Raw genomic sequence first — 27,625 nt, 5'->3', positions numbered from 1 at the left:
AGCTGGGATAGGCTCCAGCACCCCCCGCGACCCTAGTGAGGATCAAGCGGTTAGGAAGATGAATGATTGAATTCAAGTTAACACTGTGAAATGTCAAATTTACAACACCAAGTAGTCAACAATTGTCCTGCACGAAATTCAGGTTTGCAGGAGAAATGGTGAATGTGCTTCTTCCTTCACCAACAGACACCAAAACAGGAACAATTGGGGGTTCGGTATCTTCCTCAAGGACACTTCGACATGGTCCCGGGAATCGAACCGACAACTACTCTTCTTTGACCCGGAATATATTGAAATAAGGGATTATGGGAGAGCAAATTGACTGAAACATCTTTCTCCTTCTCCTCCCTCTGCACCCTCCTCTCCCCCCTACCCTCCTCTTCCTCGAATGGTTCACATCACTAAGCTGATCTCCTTGCTCCGAAAATAACTCCCATCTCCGTTTAGGTGGAATAGAGCTGAATGACGGGATTGTACTCTTAAGGGTGAGTGATGTTTATTTAATATGGAAGTAGCATGATGCAGTTGATTGTTTTGTTTTCTGCCGCTTCATCTTTTCTACTCCTGTGACATTTTAGAGCCCGCGGAGATGTTGGCAGGTGCATTACTTCTGGCCGCAATACTTGCAACTTTACCAGGTAGGTGAAAATATCAACAAACTATCAGATTTGATGATTGAATTTGAAATTTTGACAATATGATTACGTTTTATTGGGTAGCATCAGATCTGGGAACGTGAGGTGTGTTTTGATTGACAGATGTTTTATTCTTTGTGAATTTCAATGATGTCGTAAACCATTTGGCCATGGCCTTGTACAACACAGTTAATCAGAAATGTAGCAACACTCTAAGTCCAATACTATACTGTATACGTTTATTAAAGTCCTGCAGCCAGGTGCCCTTGCCTTTACACTCGGGTTATTTATAAGTATTGATTACCTTTTTGTGCAAGCTCGTCACCCCTGCAGGCTGCGAGCAGCACGGAATGTCACCATGAATCTCAATGCCTCCATTTGATTTGATGCTGTTTGACACTTTATTCTCCAAGGAGACATATTTTCACTTGTGTGTTTTGGAACGGAGTACACTATTTCGTCTTGGAGTATATATTCCAAACCAGAAACTTCCCAAAGCCCATTTCTCATGTGAAGAAAAAAAAAAGTGTCCACTGTTATTTTGTCATCCTTGAAGAAGACAAGAACAGGCAATGTCAATACAGTAGTAGATTATGAAAATATCTTTTTCAATATTCTTGTTGCTAAGTCGGCTGGCATGATGCTTTTAAAAAGACACTTTCTGAATGATCCTTGTTCTTGGTAGGACATGTGCATGAATTAAATAGGATGGATAAATAGAGCATCAGTAAAACACCAAATCTATTGGTGAACTTGGGCACAGTTCTGGCAATGAATAGAATTGCTCACGCCGGTGTTGACAAAGTGCATTATTGTGCTGCAGGGGGCCAAAGCAGGTGGAGTGTGTCCTTTTCCCGAAGAGAGATCTGTGTGTGGGCAGGAACCACTGTCACACTGCCATGTCGCTATGACTATCCATCAGGTATCTAAGCAGATCTTTCCATATTATGACTTTGCTGGACTTGATATCAATAAATTAGTCACAGAGTGTACCCCCACTTGATACCAAATCATTGTTCATGCCCCCCGACCTTATGTCGTGGACTTTTAAGATTCTATTTTTTCAATGTTTTTTTTCCCCACAGATCATTTTACGAATGCAATAGTGTCACGTTTTAAAATATGACAAAATAAGTTTTGATTAGGGTTTTTTTTTCAACAATCTCCCCCAATATAGCTTGCTGATGTTAATGAAATTATGTGGTTTGGTTGAATATTTTGGTGTTTGAATATCCAATGTTTCATCAATGTGGAAACGTCCAAACGGATCGGTCCGGCAGGCTTGGGTTTGGTTCCTATTATGACCTAACGGAACATATTGACACAGGCAGCTCTTTTTTCTTTTCTTTTTTTTTTACTGGCAGAAAGCTTTGTGTCTGAGTTTACTCATTAAAGAGTGCGAGGAGAAGTGGAGGAGTCCATCCAGATTCACAAAAAGGAAGAGGTCCACCGCTATCAATCATAAACAGCATTGTAGAGTCGCGCTGGTGCTCGCCGAGATTCCCGTTTGTTGGGCCTCCTCAGCGGTGCTCTTTTTGCACTATATCCTTGCTTGTTTACGCAATATCAGCGTCAAACATTTGCTGTACACTGCCATAACGCTGAGAGACTGGTGAAGGGCACCTGATCCCCGTCTCGTGTTCCTCGTGTTAGGCAGATGAGAGCAAGAGTTGCTCTTCGTGCATAAAATGGACTTCCTGCTCGTATTTTTGCATCAGAACTCTTACGTTGGTGAGATTACAACTAGCTGGAATTTGCTCTGGTAATACAAATACTGTTGACTTGACTTGACTTGAAATATGTCCATATAACTTGAACCCTTAGTTACAGGGTATATTGAACATACCATGTCAATTTTTATCATCGTAGTAGCAGTGTGTTATACATTGTTGCCTGTAAACACTCATGCAAACGTTAATGGAAAGCAACACGCATTCTTCTCAATAATAAATGTATTTTATACTCATGTGTATTTCATATAATTTTTAGAGATGTATATGTTCTTTAGGTGTTCCTTCAATTTTTATAGAGAAATCTACTTTTTTGTCTTGTTCAGTTCAAAAACATTTGATCGTCACTCAAACAGGATGTTGTGCTGAGTAAGATTTTCTGACTTGACTTTTGACTTGCTTGAACAAAGTAATGACTTGACTTGCTTTTTTTGGTAATGCGACTTGACTTGTTTTATTGATTCCCCCCCCCCCCCCCCCACAGTTACTTAATTGGGACTTGCTTCAAGCTAAAAGGCTACAACCTGAGATTTGCTTGCGACCTGCACATATGTGACAGATGCATTTTCAATCTTCAAAAATATGTAAATAACAATACAAGAAAAACAAAAAAGTTGCATGATAAATCTGTTAGAATTCTTTATATATTAATTCTTTCAATTTTTACTGAACTAAAGTCCAAGTGTATCAAACTAAACTGAAAATACTCACCACAAAACCCAGATATGAAACGAACTGGGGATTTAGTGAACAGTTCCACCAAAATGCTTAATTATCTTTTGTCTTCTGTATCAGTTTGATAGAAATCTTAATTTGGGAGTGATTTTATAAAAAAAATAATAATAGCCTGAAGCAAGCACGTTTTGCTCTTTATTTGAAAAACTAACAATGTACATTTTGCAATATCTTGACTGTGACAATGAGTACAGGTGCCGAAGAAAACTTTAAAAAGTGTGTTTTAACATGTTTTAAGTGTGCTCAAACCCTAAAACTGTAAAACTATAATATATATAAAAAAAATATTTTATATCGTCAATATCCTGGATTTTATCCTATCATAGTTAACTGAGGTTCCATGTACAATTTTGATACACACCACCAAGCCACAACATTATGGCCATTTGCACAATTTAACGATATCCAGATAAAGATAATATAAATTCTGACGGACACAGTCACAGAGCTATTTATAAAAAACTAGAAAATTCCCACAGAAATTTTGTATGGGACTGCTGACGCTTGCAAGGTGGAAAGCCGCATGTGCGGAACAGTTTGAAGTTGGAATGTTTTGTACAGAACCAAAAATGTGGAAATTACAGCCAAAAACACCAACCTTTTAAATTGGGCCTTTTACTTTGACATTTTTAGAAAAAAAGTGCTTGGCATAAACTGAACAGTTTATTGTTGGAACGGTTTGAAATTGTTCCGAAAAATGTGGCACTTAGACACACTTCTTTTTTTTTAAGCTTTCAATTTGAATTTTAGGGATCACACTCCTCAGCCTCCCTGGTAAGGTCTATTCAGGGGTGCTGGAGAGGAGGGTCCGTCAGGAAGTCGAGCCTCAGATTGAAGAGGAGCAGTGTGGTTTTCGTCCCGACGTGGAACAGTGGACCAGCTCTACACCCTTAGCAAGGTTCTCGAGGGTATGTGGGAATTCGCCCAACCAGTCTACATGTGCTTTGTGGACTTGGAGAAGGCGTTTGACTGTGTCCCTCGGGGAGCTCTGCAGTGGGTGCTTCATGGATATGGTGTACCGAACCCCCTGATACGGGCGGTTCGGTCACTATACCACCGATGTCAGAGTTTGGTTCGCATTGCGGGCAGTAAGTCGGAATCGTTTCCGGTAGGACTCCGCCAAGGCTGACCTTTGTCGCAGATTGGGTGGAAGGGTGAAGATCAGCACCTCCAAATCTGAAACCATGGTCCTCAGTCGGAAAAGGGTGGAGTACCCCCTCCGGGTCGGGGAGGAGATCTTGCCCCAAGTGGAGGAGTTTAAGTATCTTGGGGTCTTTTTCACGAGTGAGGGCAGGAGGGAGCGGGAGATTGACAGGCGGATCGGTGCAGTGTCTGCTGTGATGCAGACATTGTATCGGTCTGTTGTGGTGAAGAAGGAGCTGAGCCAAAGGGCGAAGCTCTCAATTTACCGGTCGATCTACGTTCCAACCCTCATCTATGGTCACGAGCTGTTGGTCGTGACCGAAAGAACGAGATCCCGGATACAAGCGGCCGAAATGAACTTTCTCCGCTGAGATAAGGCAAGAAGCTCGGTCATCCAGGAGGGGCTCAGAGTCGAGCCGTCTCTCCTCCACATCGAGCCAGATGATTTGGCTTGGGCATCTGATTTGGATGCCTCCTGAATCCCTCCCTGGTGAGGTGTTCCGGGCATGTCCCACCGGGAGGAGACCCCGAGGAAGACCCAGGACACGCTGGAGAGACTATGTCACCCAGCTGGCCTGGGAACGTCTCGGGATCCCCCGGGGAGAGCTGGAAGAAGTAGCTAGGGAGAGGGAAGTCTGGGCTTCCCTGCTAAAGCTGTTGCCCCCACGACCCGGCCCCGGATAAGCGGTAAAAGATGGATGGATGGATGGATGGATGGATGGATGGATGGATGGAATTGGAATTTTTAAAAAAATGGGAATGTGCGGATCAGTTCAAAGTTGCAAGGGTTAGAATTGTTTGACAAATGTGGAAAGTAGATGGAAAAAGCCCAAAATTTCCCTCTTTTGAGATTGCGTGTTCACTGCTAAGGCAGTCAGACCACCCCAAGGATTAATGTCTAGCACCGCCTCTGAAGGCAGCTGTTATTTTCCTGCACCTGTCTGTCATGATGGTTTTAAAATTAAATCTATGCAAGAGCGCACATCTCGAACGAAATCCTCTCACAACTTAATGGTTAAAGACACTGATTCCACAAAGGTCTGTTTAAACGGCAAGAGTTTGAGGAACACCATCATGTTCCCATTTTTTTTTAATCCCCCCCCCCCAAAAAAATGACAGAAGTAGAGCAGGTTTCAAATTAAATAAATCTAAGAAATGTGACTGGCTCATTACAACTAAAACAAAAGGTACAAAATCAAGTTTTTGCTACACAAAAGTGTTTTTTCTCAAAGAAGATGCGTGTGAGTACCTAATGTCCCAAATGAAGAAATATTATGGCCACAAAGATTATCAAAAATAAATTTATGACAGCTCGCACTGCCTTAATGAGCTCCACTCTAGGCTATACAATACGCACCAACGTTAAACCAGATTTATTCATTTATTTATTTATTTTTGCTGCTTCACTTACTGTCTTTAAACAGACAGGGTAAGGCGAGTGTATATTTTTTCGAAAAAAGAAAAAAAAACGTTTTCCAAAGATGGAAAAAGGTGACAGATGTTGTCAATTATGATACGGCTCCGCCCTCATTTCAATGGGAATTCTTTACGTGGTTTCGAGCAATTGCATCACCATGGTAATATGGAATTCTGTCCATTAAAAATTCTGAGCCGAGCCAGGTCGAGACGCATCTTTTGATACCTCATTTGCGTTGCTATGTTAAACGGAATTCTCTCGAGAAACAAACAACAGAATCATTAAAGTTAAGATGTAAGTTTGCAAGATAGTAAGATGGGGAGCTTTTTTTTTGGTCTTTCTTTTTTTTGTCTTTACCTTCATAGGTCACACGGTGACGCAGATCATGTGGTTTCGTGTATCAGCAGACGGTCGAAGGGAGTTCACCCATCACACGGACCTAAACCAAATCAGCCTGTCTTATCGTGGACGTACACGGTAAGAGCATTTGAAGGACAGAAAAATGGAGCGAGAATACGTGAATTCGACACAAGACGGCCCTAGTTGAGATTCGAATCCTGAACCTGGAAGGCAGATGTGCTTAACACCAATCTTCCGTGCTACTCAATCTTCTTCATTCCTGTGGGTCCATTGACCAAGTGTTCCAACACTTCTATCCACGCCTCAGGTCTGTGGACCAGTCTTTGCTAGACGTGCCAAGAACTAAACTGAGGCTCAGAGGGGATCGAGCCTTTTCTGTTGCTGGTCCATCTCTCTGGAATGACCTCCCACTGAACATTCGGCAAGCCTCCTCGCTGCCCATCTTTAAATCCCTCCTCAAAACTCACTTGTATTCTTTGGCGTTTGACTCAGCATGACTTAGATTGCTATTGGTTTTACTGCTTGGTGCTTTCTACCGCCTTATTACTTATTACTTATTACTGATTCGTCTTACTGTTTATTGTATATGTTAAATCGCTCCATGTACAGCACTTTGTATGCAGTGATGGCTGTTTGAAAGTGCTCTATAAATACTGTTGACTTGACTTGACTTGACTTGACGTATTATACAGTTTAAAAACAAAAAAGAAAACGGATGCATGCATCTACGGTATGCATGTCGAACACAATTACTCTGCATTGCAGTTACATCGGCGGAAGCTACTCGAGCTGTTCGGTCCAAATTCGAGCTGTCAAGCTGAGTGATGCAGGCCAGTACCACTTCAGGTTCAAGACGGATCAACCACTGGGACGATGGACCTCGCCAGACACCATCACTCTAGACGTAACAGGTTGTTTTTTTGGCAACTAAAAGTGCTGAATCAGTTGTGACGGATACTACGGATGAAATTCAAGAAGTCTGCGCAAGCAGCGCTTTTCTTGCCAGACATTCACACAAGACATCACTTTGGCTTTTTTCTGTGAATGTGTGCATGTGTCAGACCTCCAGGTCCAGCTGCATCCAAGAAGGCCAGCCAACATGTTTGGCTTTGCAGAGACTGTGTTTGTCGGCTGCCAGGCCACAGGATGTGCTGCCCCAGGAAGGAGCCTCGCGTTGTACAGGTGAGTGTGTGCGAGTGTGCAACCTCCCCATCAAATGTGACTATCAAAAGCAGAAAAACAAAAGCAATGTCACAATATGCTTCCTGAGCAGGGATGGTCGAAACCTGGGCTCCTATGATAAATGGATGATAATCAAACGCTTCGACCGAGTACACGTTGGAGCGTATATCTGTCGACCAATCCCGCCACAGAATGTGCAGTCCCCGCCCCTCTTTCTGGCTCTCGGCCGTAAGTAATTGCAGACCAACCACACCGACTCTCATTCTGTTTGCTTATGTGTACCTTGTAATTCTTTTTTGCATCACTAAATATGTAAATGTTCAGTGCTGCAAACACAACGACTAATTTTTTGGTACGCATTTGATCGAATGTGGCAGCGCAGTGACCTTATGCTTATTACTCAGCTTTATTTACAGACACGTCCTAGGTAAGACGTTAAACTGCATCCTTGGAGCAGGTTGGAGCCCCAGAGGTGCAGTGTGCAGGCCCACCGGCGCGTGGATGACGCGCTGGCGCTCACTAGTCCAACCACCTGCTGCCTTGTAGGTTGGGTCTCTTTAGACAAAGGCTAGGAGAAGGCAACTCTGAATCCAAATCCCCCTGCTGCCTCGCAGGGTCTGCCTCTTAGGCATTGGCTACGGTGGTACACCCTACCAGTGTAACCGGAGTGGAGCCCCGACAGGCAGGGTCAGACACGCAGTCAGCGACCCTGGCAACTCCTGCAGCAGACCCGGTCCCAAGTCTATTGGTTCATCCTCTCCCTTGGGCTCCGATCGGTGACGCAGAGAGGGGGACACTACAGCCTGGGCAACTCAGTGTCTCCATATCCCCCACCCAAGCCTTCGACGCGCACTGGAGAGTGGTCTCCACCGAAGTCGCAAGACTTCGTAAAGCAACCACGGGAAGAGGCAGTTACCGGATCATTAGAGCTCCGGCCAATTGGCGTGGAGCCGGAGCGCCAGGGGCCTCGTCCGACGGTGGGAGGAGTCATCGCACTCCATTGGCAAGCTACCGCCCGCCCCAAACTGGGCAGCCCCCGGTCAATAGGGTGCTAGCCCGTCACACTCGCCTGCTCTACTGGGTGCGTAGAGACCAGGGGAAACCCGGAAAGCGAGTGCCTCCATGCACCAGGCAAAACACGCAAGAGAAAGAAGTCCCCAGCACTTCGCATAGCAAGCTGGAACGTCAGAACTATGTGCCCCGGAATGTCCCCCGACCCGACTCAGATCACTGACCTAAGAAAGACCGCCATCATTGGGAAGGAACTGGCCCGCTTGAACATCGATGTGGCCTGCCTCCAGGAGACATGCCTGCCAGACAGCGGATCTCTCAGGGAAGAAAACTACACCTTCTTCTGGCAGGGTCGGCCGCAGAAGGAACCGCGCCAGCATGGCGTGGGCTTTGCAGTGAGGAACTCCCTGCTCCACGCAGTGGAAACACCGACCAACGGCACGTCCCGTCTCCTCTCCCTGCGCATGAAGACCACAGCAGGATATGCCAACATCATCTCAGCCTACGCCCCCACCCTGACGTCCTCCCCAGAAGCCAAGAATGAGTTCTACGAAACTCTCGAAAATGAAGTGAGACGTATCCCCAAGACCGAACTCCTCCTGATTCTCGGCGACTTCAACGCACGTGTGGGGGCCAATTGGCAGGCTTGGCCCTCTTGCCTCGGCCCACATGGAGTTGGCCGACTGAAGGAGAATGGCCAACGCCTCCTCGAGCTGTGCTGCCACCACAGCCTCTGTATCACCAACACCTTCGCAGGCAATGACCGCCACAAGGTGTCCTGGAGGCACCCTAGATCCCACCATTGGCACCAGCTGGACCTAGCAATTACAAGAAGATCCAGCCTGAACGCCATCCTCCACACGAGGAGCTACCACAGCGCAGACTGCGACACCGACCACGCCCTAATCGCCAGTAAGGTGAGGCTGCAGCCTCGCAGAATCCACCACGCCAAGACCAAGGGTAAGCCGCGCATAAACACCTGTGGCACTGCCGAAAAGGTGAACTGCTTCTCCACTACATTCAGAGATAAGCTGAAAGAGAAATATGACAACACCACAGAAGACCCTGTCCGTCTCTGGGACCAGCTCAGAAACGCCATCTACGACTCCGCAATGCTCGCCTTTGGGAAGAGAATGCGGAAAAACGCAGACTGGTTCGAGGCGCACTGGCTAGAAATGGAGCCTGCAACAGGAGCCAAGAGAAAGGCAATGCTTGAGCACAACAACAACCCCTGCCCCAACACCCGAGACAGCCTCCGTGCTGCCAGGAGTAAAGCCCAGCAGTCAGCCCGCCGTTGTGCTAACAAATACTGGCAGGACCTCTGCATGGAGATCCAGTCAGCTGCTGACCAGGGCAGGACCAGGAGCATGTATGGGGGGATCAAAACGGCAACGGGTCCATCATGCAACAAAACCGCCCCTCTCAAGTCCAAGACCGGTCACACGATCCAAGACCAAAGCAGGCAAATGGACAGGTGGGTCGAGCACTAGCTAGAGCTATATGCAACTCAAAACACCGTCGCAGGAGCAGCCCTTGACTCCCTGCCTGACCTTCCCCTCATGGAGGAACTGGACAGCGCACCCTCGCCTGACGAGCTTGCGAAAGCAATCGACGCTCTAAACAATGGCAAAGCACCAGGCCAGGATGGCACCCCCCCCCTCAGGTACTGCGGCATGGGAAACACACGCTCCTGCAACCGCTGCACCAGCTTCTGAGCGTCTGCTGGGAAAAGGGCCACATCCCCCAAGACATGAGGGACGCCTCCATTGTCACCCTCTACAAGAACAAGGGGGACCGCAGCGACTGTAACAACTATCGGGGCATCTCTCTGCTCAGCATCGTTGGGAAGGGGTTCGCCCGCGTCGCCCTCAAACGGCTTCAGCGCCTCGCCTCACGAGTCTACCCCGAATCGCAGTGTGGCTTCAGGGCTAAAAGATCCACAGTGGACATGATATTCTCCCTCCGCCAGCTTCAAGAGAAGTGCCGCGAGCAGCAAAGACCTCTGTTCATTGCCTTCGTTGACCTGACCAAAGCATTCGACCTGGTCAGCCAGAGCGGGCTATTTCAAATACTGGAGAAGATAGGCTGTCCACCAAAACTTCTCACCGTTATCCGCTCCTTCCATCAAGACATGCAAAGCACAGTCCGCTTCAACGGCGCTACCTCCCAGCCATTCCCAGTCAGCAGTGGAGTGAAGCAGGGGTGCGTCCTTGCACCAACCTTATTTGGAATCTTCTTTTCCACCTCCTCCAGTATGCCTTCTCTGACTGCGAAGAGGGGGTATACCTCCGCACACGGCAAGATGGTAGCCTCTTTAACATGGCAAGACTGCGCGCCAAGTCTAAAACCTACAACATCCTGGTAAGAGAACTACTGTTTGCAGACGATGCTGCCCTCACTTCCCATAGTGAGGCAGGACTCCAGCACTTGGTGAACAGACTCTCGCGTGCGTGCAGGGACTTTGGGCTCACGATCAGCCTAAAGAAGACAAATATACTAGCCCAGGGAACCACCGTCGCCCCCTCTATCACCATCGAGGACACGCCGCTGCAAAATGTCGACTCCTTCACCTATCTAGGCTCAACCGTCACATGTGCAGCAACACTCGCCGCCGAGATCAGCTCGAGGATCGCCACGGCTGCCGGTGTGATGGCGAAGCTGTCGAAACGCGTCTGGGAAAACCGCCTTCTCAGTGCAAAAACCAAGGTTATGGTGTACGAGGCCGGCGTCCTCTCCACCTTACTCTACGGCAGTGAGTCATGGACCACCTACGCTAGGCAGGAACGGCGACTTAACACCTTTCACCTATGTGCCCTCCGGCGGCTGCCGCGCATCAGGTGGCAGGACCGGATTCCAAACACCGCGGTCCTCCAACAAGTCGGCCTCCTAAGCATCCAATGCACCTTGATGAAGAGGAGGCTCCGCTGGATCGGCCATACCTTCCGCATGGACCCCCACCGGCTGCCGCGGGAAATCCTCTATGGCGAGCTGCTTGAGGGACGCCGGAGTGTGGGCCAGCCCCTGCTGCGCTACAAGGATACTGCCAAACGTGACCTAAAGGCGGTCCGGGTGGATCCCAACAGATGGGAGAGTGCAGCAGCAGACCGAGCCACCTGGCGCAACACCATCCGCATAGGGGTCACCGAGGCTGCGGCGGAAGAGCAGGACCGGGCCTCACAGAAGCGGGCAGCGAGATAGTGCCGCGCAGCTGCTCCATGCACCACCCCACCATCCTCAACATTCATCTGCGTGAAATGCCAGCGGGAATGCCACTCAAGAATAGGGCTCTTCAGCCACTCGCGCTCATGCGTCCAGTACAGGACCTAATCCCCCCCTACGCGCCGACCATCGCCTTTCGAGACGAGCATGCTATAGATAGATTTACAGACATATTGGATAGGCGTCAACAAACAGTGTTCTCAGCAAAGGGGAAAAAATAGCTTCCTGATCATGAACACATATACCGTATTTTCCGCACTAAAAGGTGCATTGGATGATGAGGTGCAATCTACAATGCATCCTAGATGTCGCTACGCTCCTCCCGTTCGACTCGAGAGGCGTTCATGGCCGCCTCCGAAAAATGTAAATAAACATTACTTCAATGAAACTACGAGAATTGATAATAATGCATCAAAACAGAAAATCAAGCGAGGACATCACAAAATAAATTCTATAGCCCTCCTTGGCATTTGCTTAAGCGGAGCACTGTCACGTTGTGCCCGAAGCGATAGAATGATCGCTCCGTGCACAACAAAATAAGGAAGTGGATCCCTGAAATAGCAGACACAAAAAGTGATCTTGTCAGATAACAAAAGGAGTCTTTAATAACGAACACAAAATAACCCGACAGGGAGAATAACAAAAAGCGCTGGTCAAAATAGGGACCAGGGATAAAATAAAAGGACAACAGAAAACGCTTGCGGAAAAACATGGCATGGAGGGTCAGATTAGAATAATGAATATAAGTTTCACTCGCAAGAGGAAACAACGACGCGTAAATACAGCACAAGGCTAAAAGGCAATGAATAAATGCAAGTAGGAATTGGGTTAGAGAAATTTTGGCACGGCGTGGAATTCTCCGGCAGTGAGTAGACTGCCAGAGCGTCCAAATAAAGGCTGCGCAATTACTCCCTAATGGGTGACAGGTGTGTAAACGGCGGGCAGAAAGCCCGCCCTCTGCTGGCAACCACGGGACGTGACAAGCACCAACAGAATGAACAGATGTCAGTAACAGGACTGTCTCTGAAGTGTTTGTTATTTATTCCTTTGCTCTGTATTCACAAATGAGGAAATCACAAAATAAATTCTGTAGGGGGGCTACAGAATTTATTTTGTAAAAATAAATTTATTTTGTAAAATAAATAATGCATCTTTTGATGCATTATTTTCAATTTTCATAGTTTCATTGAAGGAATCGTTAATTTACGTTTTTCGGAGGCGGTCATGACCGCCTCTCGAGTCGAACAGAAGAAGAGAAGGCACGGAGACGGACAAAGACGTACCTGTATTTGTTGAGACTGTTTTAAAAAATTAACATCACAGCTCTCCTTTTTTCAGAGCTGCAACAAAAATATTAAATAAAGCAGCGACACAGTTCACTGAACCAACAGCAAGTTATTACATTGTAAGCATATCTCCAGCAAGGAGCCATTTTGGGGTTGACATGTTACCGTAATGACCATACAAAAGGCGCAACGGATTTTAAGGCGCGCTGTGAGCTTTTAAGAAAATAGAAGACTTTTCGGTGCATCTTATAGTGCGGAAAATACAGTACGGATTTTAGCCTTACAGTAATCCACCTCTACTTTGCCCTCCATGTTTTCCGGCTTCAGTGATTCGCGTTTTTTTCCCATACTGTATTCATTTTGGGCGGCCCGGTAACCCAGTGGTTAGCACGTCAGCTTCACAGTGCAGAGGTACCGGGTTAGCTCCGGCCTCCCTGTGTGGAGTTTGCATGTTCTCCCCGGGCCTGCGTGGGTTTTTTCCGGGTGCGCCGGTTTCCTCCCACATTCCAAAAAAACATGCGTGGCAGGCTGATTGAACACTCTAAATTGTCCCTAGGTGTGAGTGTGAGCGTGGATGGTTGTTCGTCTCTGTGTGCCCTGTGATTGACTGGCAACCGATTCAGGGTGTCCCCCGCCTACTGCCCGGAGACAGCTGGGATAGGCTCCAGCACCCCCCGCGACCCTCGTGAGGATCAAGCGGTTCGGAAAATGAATGAATGAATGAATGTATACATTTTTTTTAAATTATAACAATTAAAAAAAACTATCAAAAAAGTAAAAATGAAAAAAATACAACCATATCGGCAGCTATCTTGCGGAAAGACCCGCTCTTTCATGTTGATGCGCGAGAGAAAAGGTTTCCCTGCATGCGGAATGAATCCGAGGCTTTGTTCATGCCTGTACTGTACTGTACACATGTATTTATCCAAGGCACGTGATTGGTTCCTGGCGCGATATCGACCAGTGAGAGCACGAGTGGATATATCCTGTGAGCTGATTGGCTGCGCATCTTAGCAGCCCTGCCCACAGCACCATCCCTTGGATTTCGTCACACTGTTGATTGTGTCTTATGTGTTCGCGATAACCTTAAATGTTTAAGCAAAAACTTTTTGGGATTAGTTAAAACTGTGCTCCAACCCCTTGCCACAGCCTAAGGACAGAGATGGCACCATCAACAGAGACACATTGCTTCAACAGCAGAGGCGGGGCCTGGTGGGTGTGGGGGTACGACCCGGTCAGCTGTTTTTTAGACATGTCATGAGAAAGCAGTGACAGCTCAGGCGAAAGCTGAAGTGACAGCCGAAACTGTCAGCTACGTAAGAGGGGTTTTTTTCTTCACAAAAAAAGACCATTGTCTGATTTAAAAAAAAACAACCAAACAAACAAACCTTAAACCTATTTCAACTCATAAGAAGACAAGAAAAATGTCATAGTGCAACCCATCATGTTTTTCTCCCATTTAAAAACTTCAGCTCCACTGTCAGCAGGAGTCTTTTGTGAACCAAAATTCCACAAGTTAAGTTCTACACTACCAACACAAGCCTCTTCGCCTCTCTCAGAAGGCATTGTTGATGAATGTTAATTCCTGTATCAGGTGTAATAATGAAAGATTTACGTAAATACGTGTCCCGTTCAAATCCATCCATCCATCTTCTAACACTTATCCGGGGCCAAGTCACGGGGGAAGCAGCTTTAGCAGGGAAGCCCAGTCTTTCCTCTCCCTAGCGACTTCTTCCAGCTCTCCTCGGGGTATCCCGAGGCATTCCCAGCCCAGCTGGGTGACATAGTCTCTCCAGCGTGTCCTGGGTCGTCCTCGAGGTCTCCTCCCGGTGGGACATGCAAGGAACACCTCACCAGGGAGGGATTCAGGAGGCATCCGAATCAGATGGCCAAGCCACCTCATCTGGCTCCTCTCGATGTGGAGGAGAAGCGGCTCGACTCTGAGCCCCTCCCGGATGACTGAGCTTCTCACCTTATCTCTAAGGGAGAGCCCGGACACCCTGCGGAGAAAGCTCATTTCGGCCGTTTGTATGCGGGATCTCTTTCGGTCACGACCCATAGCTCGTGACGATAGATGAGGGTTGGAACGTAGATCGACCGGTAAATTGAGAGCTTCGCCCTTTGGCTCAGCTCCTTCTTCACCACAACAGACCGATACAATGTCCGCATCACAGCAGACGCTGCACCGATCCGCCTGTCAATCTCTCGCTCCCTCCTGTCCTCACTCGTGAAAAAGACCCCAGGATACTTAAACTCCTCCACTTGGGGCGAGATCTCCTCCCCGACCCGGAGGGGGCACTCCATCCTTTTCCGACTAAGGACCATGGTTTCAGATTTGGAGATGCTGATTTTCATCCCAACCGCTTCACACTCGGCTGCGAAACGCTCCAGTGAGAGTTGGAGAGCCCTGCTTGAAGGAGCCAACAGTACCACATAATCTGCAAAAAGCAGAGATGCAATACTGAGGCCACCAAAACGGACCCCCTCAACGCTTTGGCTGCGCCTAGAAATTCTGTCCATAAAGGTTATGAACAGAATCGGCGACAAAGGGCAGCCTTGGCGGAGTCCTACCCTCACTGGAAACGATTCCGACTTACTCCCGGCAATGCGAACCAAACTCTGACATTGGTGGTATAGTGACCGAACAGCCCGTATCAGGGGGTTCGATACCCCATACCCACGAAGTGATAGAAGAGTGTCAGCTAAGGTGAAGGGAAAAGCTTACAGTACAGTTGTGAGACCAGCCATGATGTACGGTCTAGAGACACTAGCAAGACAGGAGGCAGAGTTCGAGGTGGTTGAGTTAAAGAGTGACAAGGATGGACAGAAATGAGGTCGTCAGATGGACAACTCAGACAGGAAAGTTTGGAGAAAAAGTTAGGGAGGCCAGACTGAGATGATTTGGACATGTACAGAGGAGGGACAGTGGATACATTGGTAGGAGATTGTTAGAGATGGAGCTACCAGGTAGGAGACAGAGTGGAAGGCCAAAGAGGAGATTCATGGATGCATTGAGGGAAGACATGCAGGTCATTGGAGTCAGAGTAGAGGATTCAGAGAACAGGGAAAGATGAAAATTAATGACTTGCTGTGGCAACTCCTGAAAAGGGACAAGCCGAAAGGAGAAAAAGATTTTTTAAATATGCCGCTATCTACATTCACGAAAATTACTAGGCAGGGGCAAATTCTCCCTTGCGGATTTCACCTTTTGGGGAGAGGGGGGCGGGGCTTCTGGTCCCCATTAACCGCAAATAACGGGGAATTACTGTAACTTGGTTTGCATGTCAGCCTCACAGTTCTGAGGTTCAGGGTTCGAATGTCAGCTTCTGTCTTCTCACACTTGTATGTTCTTAATGTGCTTGCAAAGGTTTTCGCTGGGAGGATTGTCTCCCACATTTCAGCAGCATGCATAAGGTTAACCAAAAACTAAATTGTGCATAGGTCTGAACGTGAGCGTGAAGTGGCTGGTGACCAGTCCAGGGAGTACCCCACCTCTCGCTTTCAATCAGTTGTAATAGGCAACACGATTGAGGACACCTGCTATAGAAAATGGATGGATGGGTGATGAGTGAAGAATGCAACATTATTCATCATTTAACCACTTTCTTTTCTTTCTTTCCATCAGATGCCCCTCGTTCTACCTCCATCCAAGTTTCTCCATTAGGAGTGGTGTCAGAGGGCGGGTCGGTCACTCTGTCGTGCAATAGCGAAGGAGCTCCACCGGTAGAGAGCTTTGCCTGGTTCAAAGGTATTACAGAATTTAATGAGGCGATGGTAGAGAACCGCACTGCTTCGCAGAGGCAGCTGGTCCTGAAACCATAATATTAAAAAGACCACTCAAAATAATTTTGTTGAATTATCTACTCCACTGCAAGATAAGATGACAACTAAAAAAAAAAGAGGACCTCTAATTGCCTCTCCTGCCATGTCAATCAAAACGTCAAAATATGTATTTCTGATGAAAAACATGATGATTGATACACATGAGCGTTCTCTCCACAGACATGGAGACTGGCAGCATCCCAGATAGTTTTGGGCCTCGACTCCACCTTACTCACCTCAAATACACAGACGGAGGAGAGTACTTCTGTGTGGCGCGGAATTCCCTCGGAACCGAACGATCCCAACCATTTCTTCTCAATGTGACATGTACGTGCTCACTTGATTCATTGCTCAGAAATGGGAGCTCAACAGTCATTGTTTAAATGTTTTTAAAACAACTTAAAGAAATAAGATCATATATCATATTCATGTTTACTTCACTAGACTAAATTGCGAGAGTATGTTGATACAAATCAGTTGCTGAGTTTTTATTACAATACATTCACACTGCTAATTAATAAAAAAAAAAGTGTAAATTCAATCCAAAATCCAATAAAATTCAGTTACTTGGGTTTCTACTTGGGTTTCTACATACACTCGTTGTGAGAATGAGTATTAAATTCATTTGGGAATTTTAATTATCTATTTGAGCTGTTATTTCCAAAGGGAAATGTTTATTATAAACATACATTTCCAATAAGAAGATTAAAAAAAAAAAAAAAAAGAATTGAAAATACTGGATTTTCTCTAATCCGCACAGGGTCAAAAACTAACCATTTATATTTATTTTTAAACTATCCGTTGATTACATTTTTGCTGAGTCAGGGGAGTGAGGGTGACGTGTACCAACCACGAAGTGAGCATTGACTTGAATAATGAGAAATAGTACATCTATGTCACGACAAATCTGACTGGTTCATTTGCATTTCAAACCGCTATTGAATAAAATCATAGATGTCGACCTTTAACCCTTGACTTGTGACCTGTTTTGCATCAAACAGTGGGGGGCGGGAAATGAATTTTGATGCTATTGGAGCTTTCGTATTTTTCCTCCAAATTCTACACACAACCCTACAGAGCTCTTAAGGAGACCTCGAAGGGAACAAAAACAATTTTGTGTTCCCTCACAAAGTTTTGCATTCCCTCGCAATGATTGCTAGCTAATGCAAACCTCTTTTTTTCTTTTTTTTCTTTTTTTTTTTGCAAGGGGATGCGTTTTTAAAAAAAAAAAATGTGCGTTGATGTATTCCCGTGTCATCTTCTGGGTAAATGAAAACAACAAACATGGAAGGTGAGTTGAATGGAATTTTACTTTGAAATTTGCTTAAATCTGTTGTTGATCTTAAATAACAATTTCCAAGTCCTCCTCCATAATTTTCTCCTTCCCCAAAGTAGCGTCGTCTCTAAATCAGCCGCACATGAGATCTACATTAGCCAAGCTGACCCGGAAGCACAAATAAACACGCATTAAAAAAAAAAAGCACCCCCTTGCAAAAAACAAAACAAAAAAAGTTTGCATTATCTCGCAGTCTTTGTGAGAGAATGCAAAACTTTGATAGGGAACTCAAGTGTTTTTCAAACGTACAACCCCATATAATGACATAATGGAAAAAGTTTGCAGATATTTTTGTGTAAAAAAAAAAAATCCTACAAAACTGCATATACACAAAAATTCTCAGCGTTTAGCCTGAAGCTCAAAATTGAGCACAGTGGCCTCTTGGTTGTTTTGAAAGGCACTTATAAATAAAATGTGTTATTATCATTATCATTATTATTATTATTATTATTAAATGGGAGAGGTTCAGGGGCTGGTCCTTTGAGCCGGCTGGCTATCTTATCTGAGCAATTGGGAGCCTCGGTTAGTGGGGTGACCAGGTCCAACAGGCATTCTTTGTCTCTTTTCAGTCTCACCCAAAAACACCCATGTGCTGATAACACCGCCTGGTGACATTCGAGAAGGCTCCAATGTGAACCTCAGCTGTGTGAGCCATGCCCATCCCCCTATCAGCAGGTGGTATTTCATTATCACTATCCACAAAATGCTCATTGTATTGCTGTCATCGTGTCTTGTCTTTTCCTGTATTTCATTTTCATGTTGTAGTTGTCTCGTCTGTATATTGTCTTCAATTAGGGCTAAGTAAAATGGACTGTATTTTGGTTGGGCATTTTTCAAATGGAAGAGGTTCAAAATGAAAAGTAACCCTGGCTTGGCCATAACGTCATCGCTCAGTCCTACGGAGCACTTTTATCGTGATCATCCCCATCTTTCTTTAGGCATGCTTGGTATCGCATCCTAGGAGACCAGGTGCTAGCAAAAGGAAGCGTCCAGAACTTGACGTTCCCTGCAGTGCGTGCTCACCACGCTGGTCAGTACTACTGCATGGCCTGGAACCGATTAGGACACCAAACCTCTCATAGCACCGCTCTCACTGTGCTGTGTAAGTTGTGTTTATGTGTGTTTGATTGGAACCATCCTTGTTAACTGAGGCAACATGATTCAGAGACGAGGCGGGTATGATGTGTCTGTCACCTGTCAGTTAGTGTATCTACCGTCTCTCCTCAATCGCAGTCTCTTTGCTCCATTGTATTTTTCAGTAGCCTTTCTCACTTCCCATCAAAACATTATTCTGTCATCTCTACTTCCATTCAGACCCTCCGAAGAACACTTCAGTGCTGGCTCGTCCTTCCAGCGTGGTGGATGCTGGCCGGCCTTTGACTCTAACCTGCAGCAGTCAGGCCAACCCAGCCGTGGACAACTTCACTTGGCACCGTTTAACACACAACGGAGCATCAGTACAATGTTAGTAGCGTTCTAACAAAGTGTTTCCACTCAAGTTAAACTAAGGTACAAGCCCGCCGAATATTTGAAAGGGCGTTATTTATTTGTTTATTTCCCATTCTGTCTCCTTTGGTTCGTTCGCTGACGCAGCGTGGGGCAGCCGCACTGGTCCTGTGTTCACATTCTCAGAAGTCGGGCCTGGAGAGAGTGGCCAGTACTACTGTGAGGCTCGAAACCGCATTGGAGTCCACAGCTCTCCTATGCTTACAGTTCGAGTTAGAGGTACGCAAGTATTTGGGCTGGACACATGGCAGCATTTTGTACTCAGGGCCCTGCCAAATGGGTTACCTGTTCCTTTTATGTATAATACACAATAGAATAAGCCTTCATTAGTCCTGCAGCGGTGAAGTTGGAGTTCCAAGGCACTAAAATGAACAATACATTACAACAAAAAAGAAAAAAGTAGGGGGGCAGTCCGGCGGTCGACTGATCAGCGTGTCAGCCTTACAATGCAGAGGTGCCTTCCTGTGTGGAGTTTGCACGTTCTCTGCGTGGGTTTTCTGCAGGTACTCCGGTTTCCTCCCACATTCCAAAAACATTCATGATAGGCTAATGGAACACTCTAAAGGTGTGATTGCGAGTGCGATGGACCATGTGTGCCCTTTGATTGGCTGGCAACCAGTTCAGGGGGCCTACTGCCCGAAAACGGCTGCGATAGGCTCTAGCGCGCAGATTACAAAATGGATGGATGGATGAAAAAAGGACGGTAGTGTAGTAATTGTATCTGAATAATAATTACTATATATGCAGTTGTGAATGGCAAAATGTCCATGATATTGTATCACACTAAAATATAATCAACGCCAGCATTACAAGCAAAGGGGCGACAAATACATGAATAAATAAGATACAAATAGAACTATATATGCTTTTCTCCATATGATAAGGTGAAAAAAAAAGCAGAAAGAATAGGTTTGTACAGAATGTGATGACTATACAGCCCTTTTCCTGGGAGTGTGTCTTGTCATTTCAAATGCCCCCCGCTTCTTTTATGAACCAAAGCAGTACCAGCTAAAGGCTTTCCAACACTCACCATCAAATTTGAAAAAGCATATTGATTTGAAAGTTTATTCTGAAGGGCTCTCAAGGGTGAGAGCCTTAATTCGACCTCAGTCAAATGTTATAAGAATAGTTTAATACCTTGTAACATCATAGCCTTAGCTTCTGTAATAGCAAATGTACTACTTTGCTATGGCTGGCTACTTAGCAAGGCAAGCTATGGTTTGCTGGCTAGCACTCGGCAGTGATTCAATGTTGTGTGTGTTGTGTGTGTGAGAGACATTGAAATGTGACTTGAGCCAAATCTGGTATCTGTTATTGCTGTTTGAAGTTACATTATTGATATCGAAAATATTTGGAGCTGAGTAACACTTTACTTCAGGCCAGTTTTGTTATCTTAAATCTGTGACCGTGACACGTCACAAGTTTGGATGCACACACACTGTACCTTCCAATAAAGGTTTTGTGATGACATTCCTTTGAAGTTGAACTTTTTGCACTCTTAAAATACTTGAGGTATCTTGCTGGACTCATCATGTCTTCTGCTCCATGAAACACACGTTAATGCTCAGTAGTTCACGTGGCACTTGACTGTATTTGGGATTTTAGAATATATTTAACACAATGCTTATTCAGCTACAGTATAAGTGTTTGTGTTGAAGCAACTCATGACAGCAGAAACATTTATGAAGAGGTTATGCATGTTTTTGACAGTAGCATGGAAAGTAAGGAGGCTCCATGCTGTTAACTTCAACAAACTGTGAGACAAATTGTTGCAGCTGAATTTAGTGAAGGTGTGAGTCATCTTCACTTCCAGTCTGGAAGCCATTGTACTTCATCTCTGCATTGTGATACATTCCACCGACACTCTCAGATGCAAAATAAAATGACAAAGTGTCGCCAAGAAGCTTTCTGATCTTCACTGTAAGTCTAGAGCAATAATTCAAATATGTAAGGATTCATTTCATTGCATTTGAGAGGAGAGTGCAAGGAAACCTTCCAATTCCTCTCTGGACTCTGTTGGCATCTATTTCTGTGAGTCATGGTGAGTCATGTAAAGCCATCGTAGTTATTGAGGGAGGAGGAAGAGGAGATGAGGTGCTGTGGAAAATGACTATTTGAGGCGAGACAGCTGAAGAAGGGGAGCTGGCTTTGGAAATCATCACAACTGGAAACACGAGACTTCAGTCTAGACGTTGGCAAAATGCTGCACAGCTCTTTTTCCATATCTCTCAACTCTCTCTTTCTATTTTTATGTCTGCCGAACTATTTCTGTCACAATTATTTTATACTTTTTCTCTCCATCTTCATCACCAGGACGACTAAAGGTGATTGCGTTGGCATCGGCGGTGGGCGTGTCTGCTGGGCTCATCACTTTGACAGTGGCCATTATGATTAGGTGAAATTGCACACCTTGGACTAAAAGTACTTTTATTTAAATATATTTCACGATAGTGTGTGACAATTTTTTCCCTGAACATTAGCAAAGATACCTAAACTAAAACATACACTGAAAAAAGAATGGAGGGACAGTTACCTGAAAATGTTATATGTTCATTTACATTTCAGTATGTGTTGTTAGTTGCAAATTTGGAGTTAAAAGACAGTGATGGAGAAGTTTTTGTTCTTTTGTTGGAAGTTGTTAGATTTATTCTTCCTGGTGTCTGCACTCTACATTTTTTAATGACTTTTTACTTTCGCTCCCGACTGCGGACATTTTTTTTTTTTATCTTCCTAATTTTTGTAAAACTAGTTTTGTTACTTTTTTCAACCTCAGTGGATGATGACACAATGTAAAAAAAAAACAAAAAACGATGGAATGGAAAGAGAGAGAGGGAGAGTGCTAGTAAATCCCGGTTGAGAGCCTGATTTGGGCCTAAACTACAGTACATTTCAGAGTCTGTAATTATTACTTTAGCACAGTTTTGACCCAGTTCAGCACTGCTAGTTTTAACAAAGCCTTATTTACACACGTATTTGTACCGCTACTAAACTATAGAGTGAGCACTTTTGCCATCTCTGTTAAAAGACCAAATTCAATGTTGATTAACAATGGTGATTAACAACACCATACACAACCTACCTTTTTGTCGTTTTCTCTTCACACATAGATTTATAATGAACTGCGGTGCCATTGGGCAAATGATGAGTCAAGATTCAAGCCTTCAATTTGAAGATACTGTTGAGTCTCGAACGATACTGTGGAATTATTTTTGAAAATAATCATTTCAAAACATAAACTGTTTACATTTTGAAAGAGGACGACCTTCAATCTGTTATCGACTCAAATATTGGTATCATAGGTACTGTATCGGTATCTTCATGGGTGGGGGGGCGTGTGATTTCGTCATCTTTTGTTTCTTGTCCACAGTAAGAACATGCACACAGTTGACATGGAGTCAGTCGGAGCAGCAACCAAGGTCTGGCCTTTTGGATACAATTACAGATAAATCGTACACTCAAAAACCTTTTTATATCATAATTACATTTGTGGAGTTTTGATCATTCATATACCAGCTTTGGTGTGTTTCAGCGGCCCTCAGTAACAACTGACACCATTTTCTATGAGGCGACCCAACCGACGATGCCAGTGAGAGAGACCTTCATGGCTGACATACCAGTAGGCTGAACTAAATATCCTAAAATCTTGGCAGCATAGAAGGGGCATTAACACACACACATACACTCTTTTGTGCAGGAGGAACCTGAAGACTTGAGTGACAGCTCCCATCCATCAATTGTTCCTCTGAAGGATGCTCCTCCAACGACAGGAGCTGAAATGTACAGCCCATCCATCCATCCATCCATCCATCCATCATCTACCGCTTATCCGGGGCCGGGTCGCGGGGGCAACAGCTTTAGCAGGGAAGCCCAGACTTCCCTCTCCCTAGCCACTTCTTCCAGCTCTCCCCGGGGGATTCCGAGTCATTCCCAGGCAAGCTGGGTGACATAGTCTCTCCAGCGTGTCCTGGGTCTTCCTCGGGGTCTCCTCCCGGTGGGACATGACCGGAACACCTCACCGGGGAGGCGCTCAGGAGGCATCCGAATCAGATGCCCAAGCCACCTCATCTGGCTCCTCTCGATGTGGAGGAGAAGCGGCTCGACTCTGAGCCCCTCCCGGATGACTGAGCTTCTCACCTTATCTCTAAGGGAGAACCCGGACACCCTGCGGAGAAAACTCATTTCAGCCGCTTGTATCCGGGATCTCGTTCTTTCGGTCACGACTCATAGCTCGTGACCATAGGTGAGGGTTGGGACGTAGATCGACCGGTAAATTGAGAGCTTCGCCCTTTGGCTCAGCTCCTTCTTCACCACGACAGACCGATACAACGTCCGCATCACAGCAGACGCTGCACCGATCCGCCTGTCGATCTCCCGTTCCCTCCTACCCCCACTCGTGAACAAGACCCCAAGATACTTGAACTCCTCCACTTGGGGTAAGATCTCCTCCCCGACCCGGAGGGGGCACTCCACCCTTTTCCGACTGAGGACCATGGTTTCAGACTTGGAGGTGCTGATTTTCATCCCAACCGCTTCACACTCGGCTGCGAAACGCTCCAGTGAGAGTTGGAGAGCCCCGTTTGAAGGAGCCAACAGCACCACATCATCTGCAAAAAGCAGGGATGCAATACTGCGGCCCCCAAAACGGACCCCCTCAACGCTTCGGCTGCGCCTAGAAATTCTGTCCATAAAGGTTATGAACAGAATCGGCGACAAAGGGCAGCCTTGGCGTAGTCCTACCCCCACTGGAAACGATTCCGACTTACTGCCGGCAATGCGAACCAAACTCTGACATCGGTGGTATAGTGACCGAACCGCCCGTATCAGGGGGTTCGGTACCCCATACCCACGAAGCACCCCCCACAGAACTCCCCGAGGGACACGGTCAAACGCCTTCTCCAAGTCCACAAAACACATGTAGACTGGTTGGGCAAATTCCCACATACCCTCAAGGACCCTGCTAAGGGTGTAGAGCTGGTCCACTGTTCCACGTCGGGACGAAAACCACACTGCTCCTCCTCGATCTGAGGCTCGACTTCCTGACGGACCCTCCTCTCCAGCACCCCTGAATAGACCTTACCAGGGAGGCTGAGGAGTGTGATCCCTCTGTAGTTGGAACACACCCTCCGGTCCCCCTTTTTAAAAAGAGGGACTACCACCCCGGTCTGCCAATCCAGAGGCACTCTCCCTGTTGACCACACGATGTTGCAGAGGCGTGTCAACCAGGACAGCCCCACAACATCCAGAGCCTTGAGGAACTCCGGGCGGATCTTATCCACCCCTGGGGCCTTGCCACCGAGGAGCTTTTTAACCACATCGGTGACTTCAACCACAGAGATAGGAGAGCCCACCTCAGAGTCCCCAGGCTCTGCTTCCTCCAAGGAAGGCGTGTTGGTGGAGTTGAGGAGGTCTTCGAAGTACTCTGCCCACCGTTTCACAACGTCCCGAGTCGAAGTCAGCAGCGCCCCATCCCCACTGTACACAGTGTTAGTGGTGCACTGCTTCCCCCTCCTGAGACATCGGATGGTGGACCAGAATTTCCTCGAAACCGTCTGGAAGTCAGCTTCCATGGCCTCACCGAACTCTTCCCACGCTCGGGTTTTTGCCTCGGCGACCACCGAAACCACGGTCCGCTTGGCCAGTCGACACCCGTCAGCTGCCTCTGGGGTCCCATAGGCCATAAAGGCTCGATAGGACTCCTTCTTCAGCTTGACGGCATCCCTTACTGCTGGTGTCCACCAGCGAGTACGGGGGTTGCCGCCACGACAGGCACCAACCACCTTACGGCCACAACTCAGATTGGCCGCCTCAACAATAGAGGCACGGAACATGGTCCACTCGGGCTCAATGTCCCCCGCCTCTCCCGGAACATGGGAAAAGCTCTGTCGGAGGTGGGAGTTGAAACTCCGTTTGACAGGGGATTCCTCCAGACGCTCCCAACAAACCCTCACTATACGTTTGGGTCTGCCAGGACGGACCGGCATCTTCCCCCACCATCGGAGCCTACTCACCACCAGGTGGTGATCAGTTGACAGCTCCGCCCCTCTCTTCACCCGAGTGTCCAGAACATGCGGCCGCAAATCCGATGATACAACTACAAAGTCGATCATCGAACTGCAGCCTAGGGTGTCCTGGTGCCAAGTGCACATATGGACACCCTTATGTTTGAACAAGGTGTTCGTTATGGACAATCCGTGACGAGCACAGAAGTCCAATAACAAAACACCACTCGGGTTCTGATCGGGGGGGGGGGGGGCGTTCCTCCCAATCACGCCCCTCCAGGTCTCACTGTCATTGCCCACGTGAGCATTGAAGTCCCCCAGCAGAACAAGGGAGTCCCCAGCAGGAGTACTCTCCAGCACATCCTCCAAGGACTCCAAAAAGGGTGGGTATGCTGAGCTGCCGTTTGGTGCATATGCACAAACAACAGTCAGAACCCGTCCACCCACCCGAAGGCGGAGGGAGGCAACCCTCTCGTCTACCGGCGTGAATCCCAATGTACAGGCACTGAGCCGGGGGGCAATGAGTATGCCCATACCTGCTCTGCGCCTCTCACCGTGAGCAACTCCAGAGTGGAAGAGAGTCCGACCCCTCTCGAGAGAACTGGTACCAGAACCCAGGCTTTGTGTGCAGGCAAGTCGACTATATCCAGTCGGAAATTCTCTGCCTCACACACCAGCTCGGGCTCCTTCCCTGCCAGAGAGGTGACATTGAAACCCCAACATTCGACCCCAATGATGATGGCAATAAATGGATCTAGGTTTCCCTTGCCCGGACGCGGGTCACCGGGGCCCCCCTCTGGAGCCAGGCCTGGAGGTGGGGCTCGTTGGCAAGCGCCTGGTGGCCGGGCCTACACCCATGGGGCCCGGCCGGGCACAGCCCGAAGAGGCAACGTGGGTCCCCCTTTCCCATGGGCTCACCACCCATGAGAGGGGCCAAAGGGGTCGGGTGCCAAGTGAGCTGGGCGGCAGCCAAAGGCGGGGACCCTGGCGGTCCGATCCTCGGCTGCAGAAGCTAGCTCTTGGGACATGGGAAACGTACAGCCCTGCCTCCAAATACATTACAGTACATTACTCCAGACTGTCGAGGTATTAGCTCAACGAGCTTTCTATGATATGCTCCTCACATCTTCTCAATTTCTTTTTTTTTTTTTGCTGTCTTCCTTGCTCATTCATTAGTCAACCATGACTCCCACCCAAAGTATTGACAGCAGAACTGTAGACACATTTATATAACAACGGCATCCTCTCATTGTGCCTTCTGTGCACTGTGCTTTCTTTATTCTTCTGTTGTTGAAAGGCAAAAGTGCAGTCTGCCGTAATGATGATGCGATTCAGATGTGCTCGTGAGCTCATATGTTTTTTTTGCTGTTTTTTTTTTTGCTGCTGATGTTGATTCAGGGGCGAGCAGGTCCGGTTCCAAAACCTGCCGCTTGGGGGCGACAAGACACCAAAGGAGTCCGCTTAAGTTGTTTACAGTCTGCGTCCCCGCGCTTCTCACCACTGACAGGAGAAGTCAGTTGAGGTCTGACGTCCATTTTTGAGTGAACGTAAGTGCATAGAGGTTAGCATAGAGGTTAACCTTTGTCGATTACCACGACCTGTGAATCTAATCAAATACAAATACAGACAAACATTCATACTCACATTCACACCAACAATGTGAACAATTTGAGTGAACCGAACATGCATATTTTGGGATTTGAATGTGGGAGCAAGTCGGAGTGCCTGGAGAAAAGCCCACGGAAGCACGGGTAGAACATGCAAACCTGACACAGGAAGGCCTGCGCTGAGAAGCCAACTCAAACCTCCAAACTCTAAAGCAGACATGTTAACTAGAATCAATAAAGTAAAAAGACAAAGAAAATGAATGCCCTTACAACGATGATGTTACCACGATAATGACCGACATTAGCCTGCATGTGTCTTTGTCAATCTGATACTCATCTGTGAGCTAATGACATGTGTCGGTGAACCTAATGTTGTGGCTGTGAGTGTCAACGAAACCGCCTTAAATTGAGGCAACTGGATTCAGTTTGTTTGTTGAAGACCTTTGCCTTTCATCCAAAAGTCTTGTTAAATTCTAATTGTCTAAATGTGGAGTCCATTTACAGGATGTCACTGGTGGGTGGGTGTCCCTGGGGTGCTCACAATAGGGTTGTTGTTATTGTTGCTGATGCTGCTGCCAGGTCTGGCTGGTGAACCACCGGGTGACATGCAGGATCGTTCACCGGCTTGATGACAAAA

At 46.8% G+C, this 27,625-nt stretch overlaps 1 protein-coding gene across 1 annotated transcript; it reads left to right on the top strand.

Moving 5' to 3' along the window:
* Nucleotides 1-276: 276 nt before the first annotated feature.
* On the top strand, nucleotides 277-26,087 carry LOC127601225 (B-cell receptor CD22-like). Its single transcript, XM_052066288.1, has 18 exons — nucleotides 277-485; nucleotides 579-638; nucleotides 1,459-1,557; nucleotides 6,026-6,137; nucleotides 6,786-6,931; nucleotides 7,082-7,202; nucleotides 7,294-7,430; nucleotides 16,344-16,466; nucleotides 16,721-16,867; nucleotides 18,446-18,551; nucleotides 18,815-18,978; nucleotides 19,191-19,340; nucleotides 19,470-19,601; nucleotides 21,696-21,777; nucleotides 22,750-22,798; nucleotides 22,912-22,998; nucleotides 23,077-23,164; nucleotides 26,080-26,087. The coding sequence occupies exons 2-18, from the start codon at nucleotides 590-592 to the stop codon at nucleotides 26,085-26,087; spliced, it is 1,800 nt and encodes a 599-aa protein (XP_051922248.1). The 5' UTR covers nucleotides 277-485; nucleotides 579-589.
* Nucleotides 26,088-27,625: the final 1,538 nt, after the last annotated feature.

The sequence above is a fragment of the Hippocampus zosterae genome, chromosome 5, assembly GCF_025434085.1.
Source record: "Hippocampus zosterae strain Florida chromosome 5, ASM2543408v3, whole genome shotgun sequence".
Taxonomy (NCBI): Eukaryota; Metazoa; Chordata; class Actinopteri; order Syngnathiformes; family Syngnathidae; genus Hippocampus; species Hippocampus zosterae.
The sequence above is the reverse complement of the archived record's forward strand: the minus strand, read 5'-3'. Positions and strand labels throughout refer to the sequence as shown.

What these genes read in the sequence shown, in the direction of transcription:
- LOC127601225 (XM_052066288.1), top strand. Translation starts at nt 590, where the DNA reads ATGTTGGCAGGTGCATTACTTCTGGCCGCAATACTTGCAACTTTACCA. An exon ending in GAGCTTTGCCTGGTTCAAAG is followed by an intron (nt 16,467 to 16,720) that starts GTATTACAGAAT and finishes TTCTCTCCACAG; the next exon opens with ACATGGAGACTGGCAGCATC. An exon ending in CACCGCTCTCACTGTGCTGT is followed by an intron (nt 18,979 to 19,190) that starts GTAAGTTGTGTT and finishes ACTTCCATTCAG; the next exon opens with ACCCTCCGAAGAACACTTCA.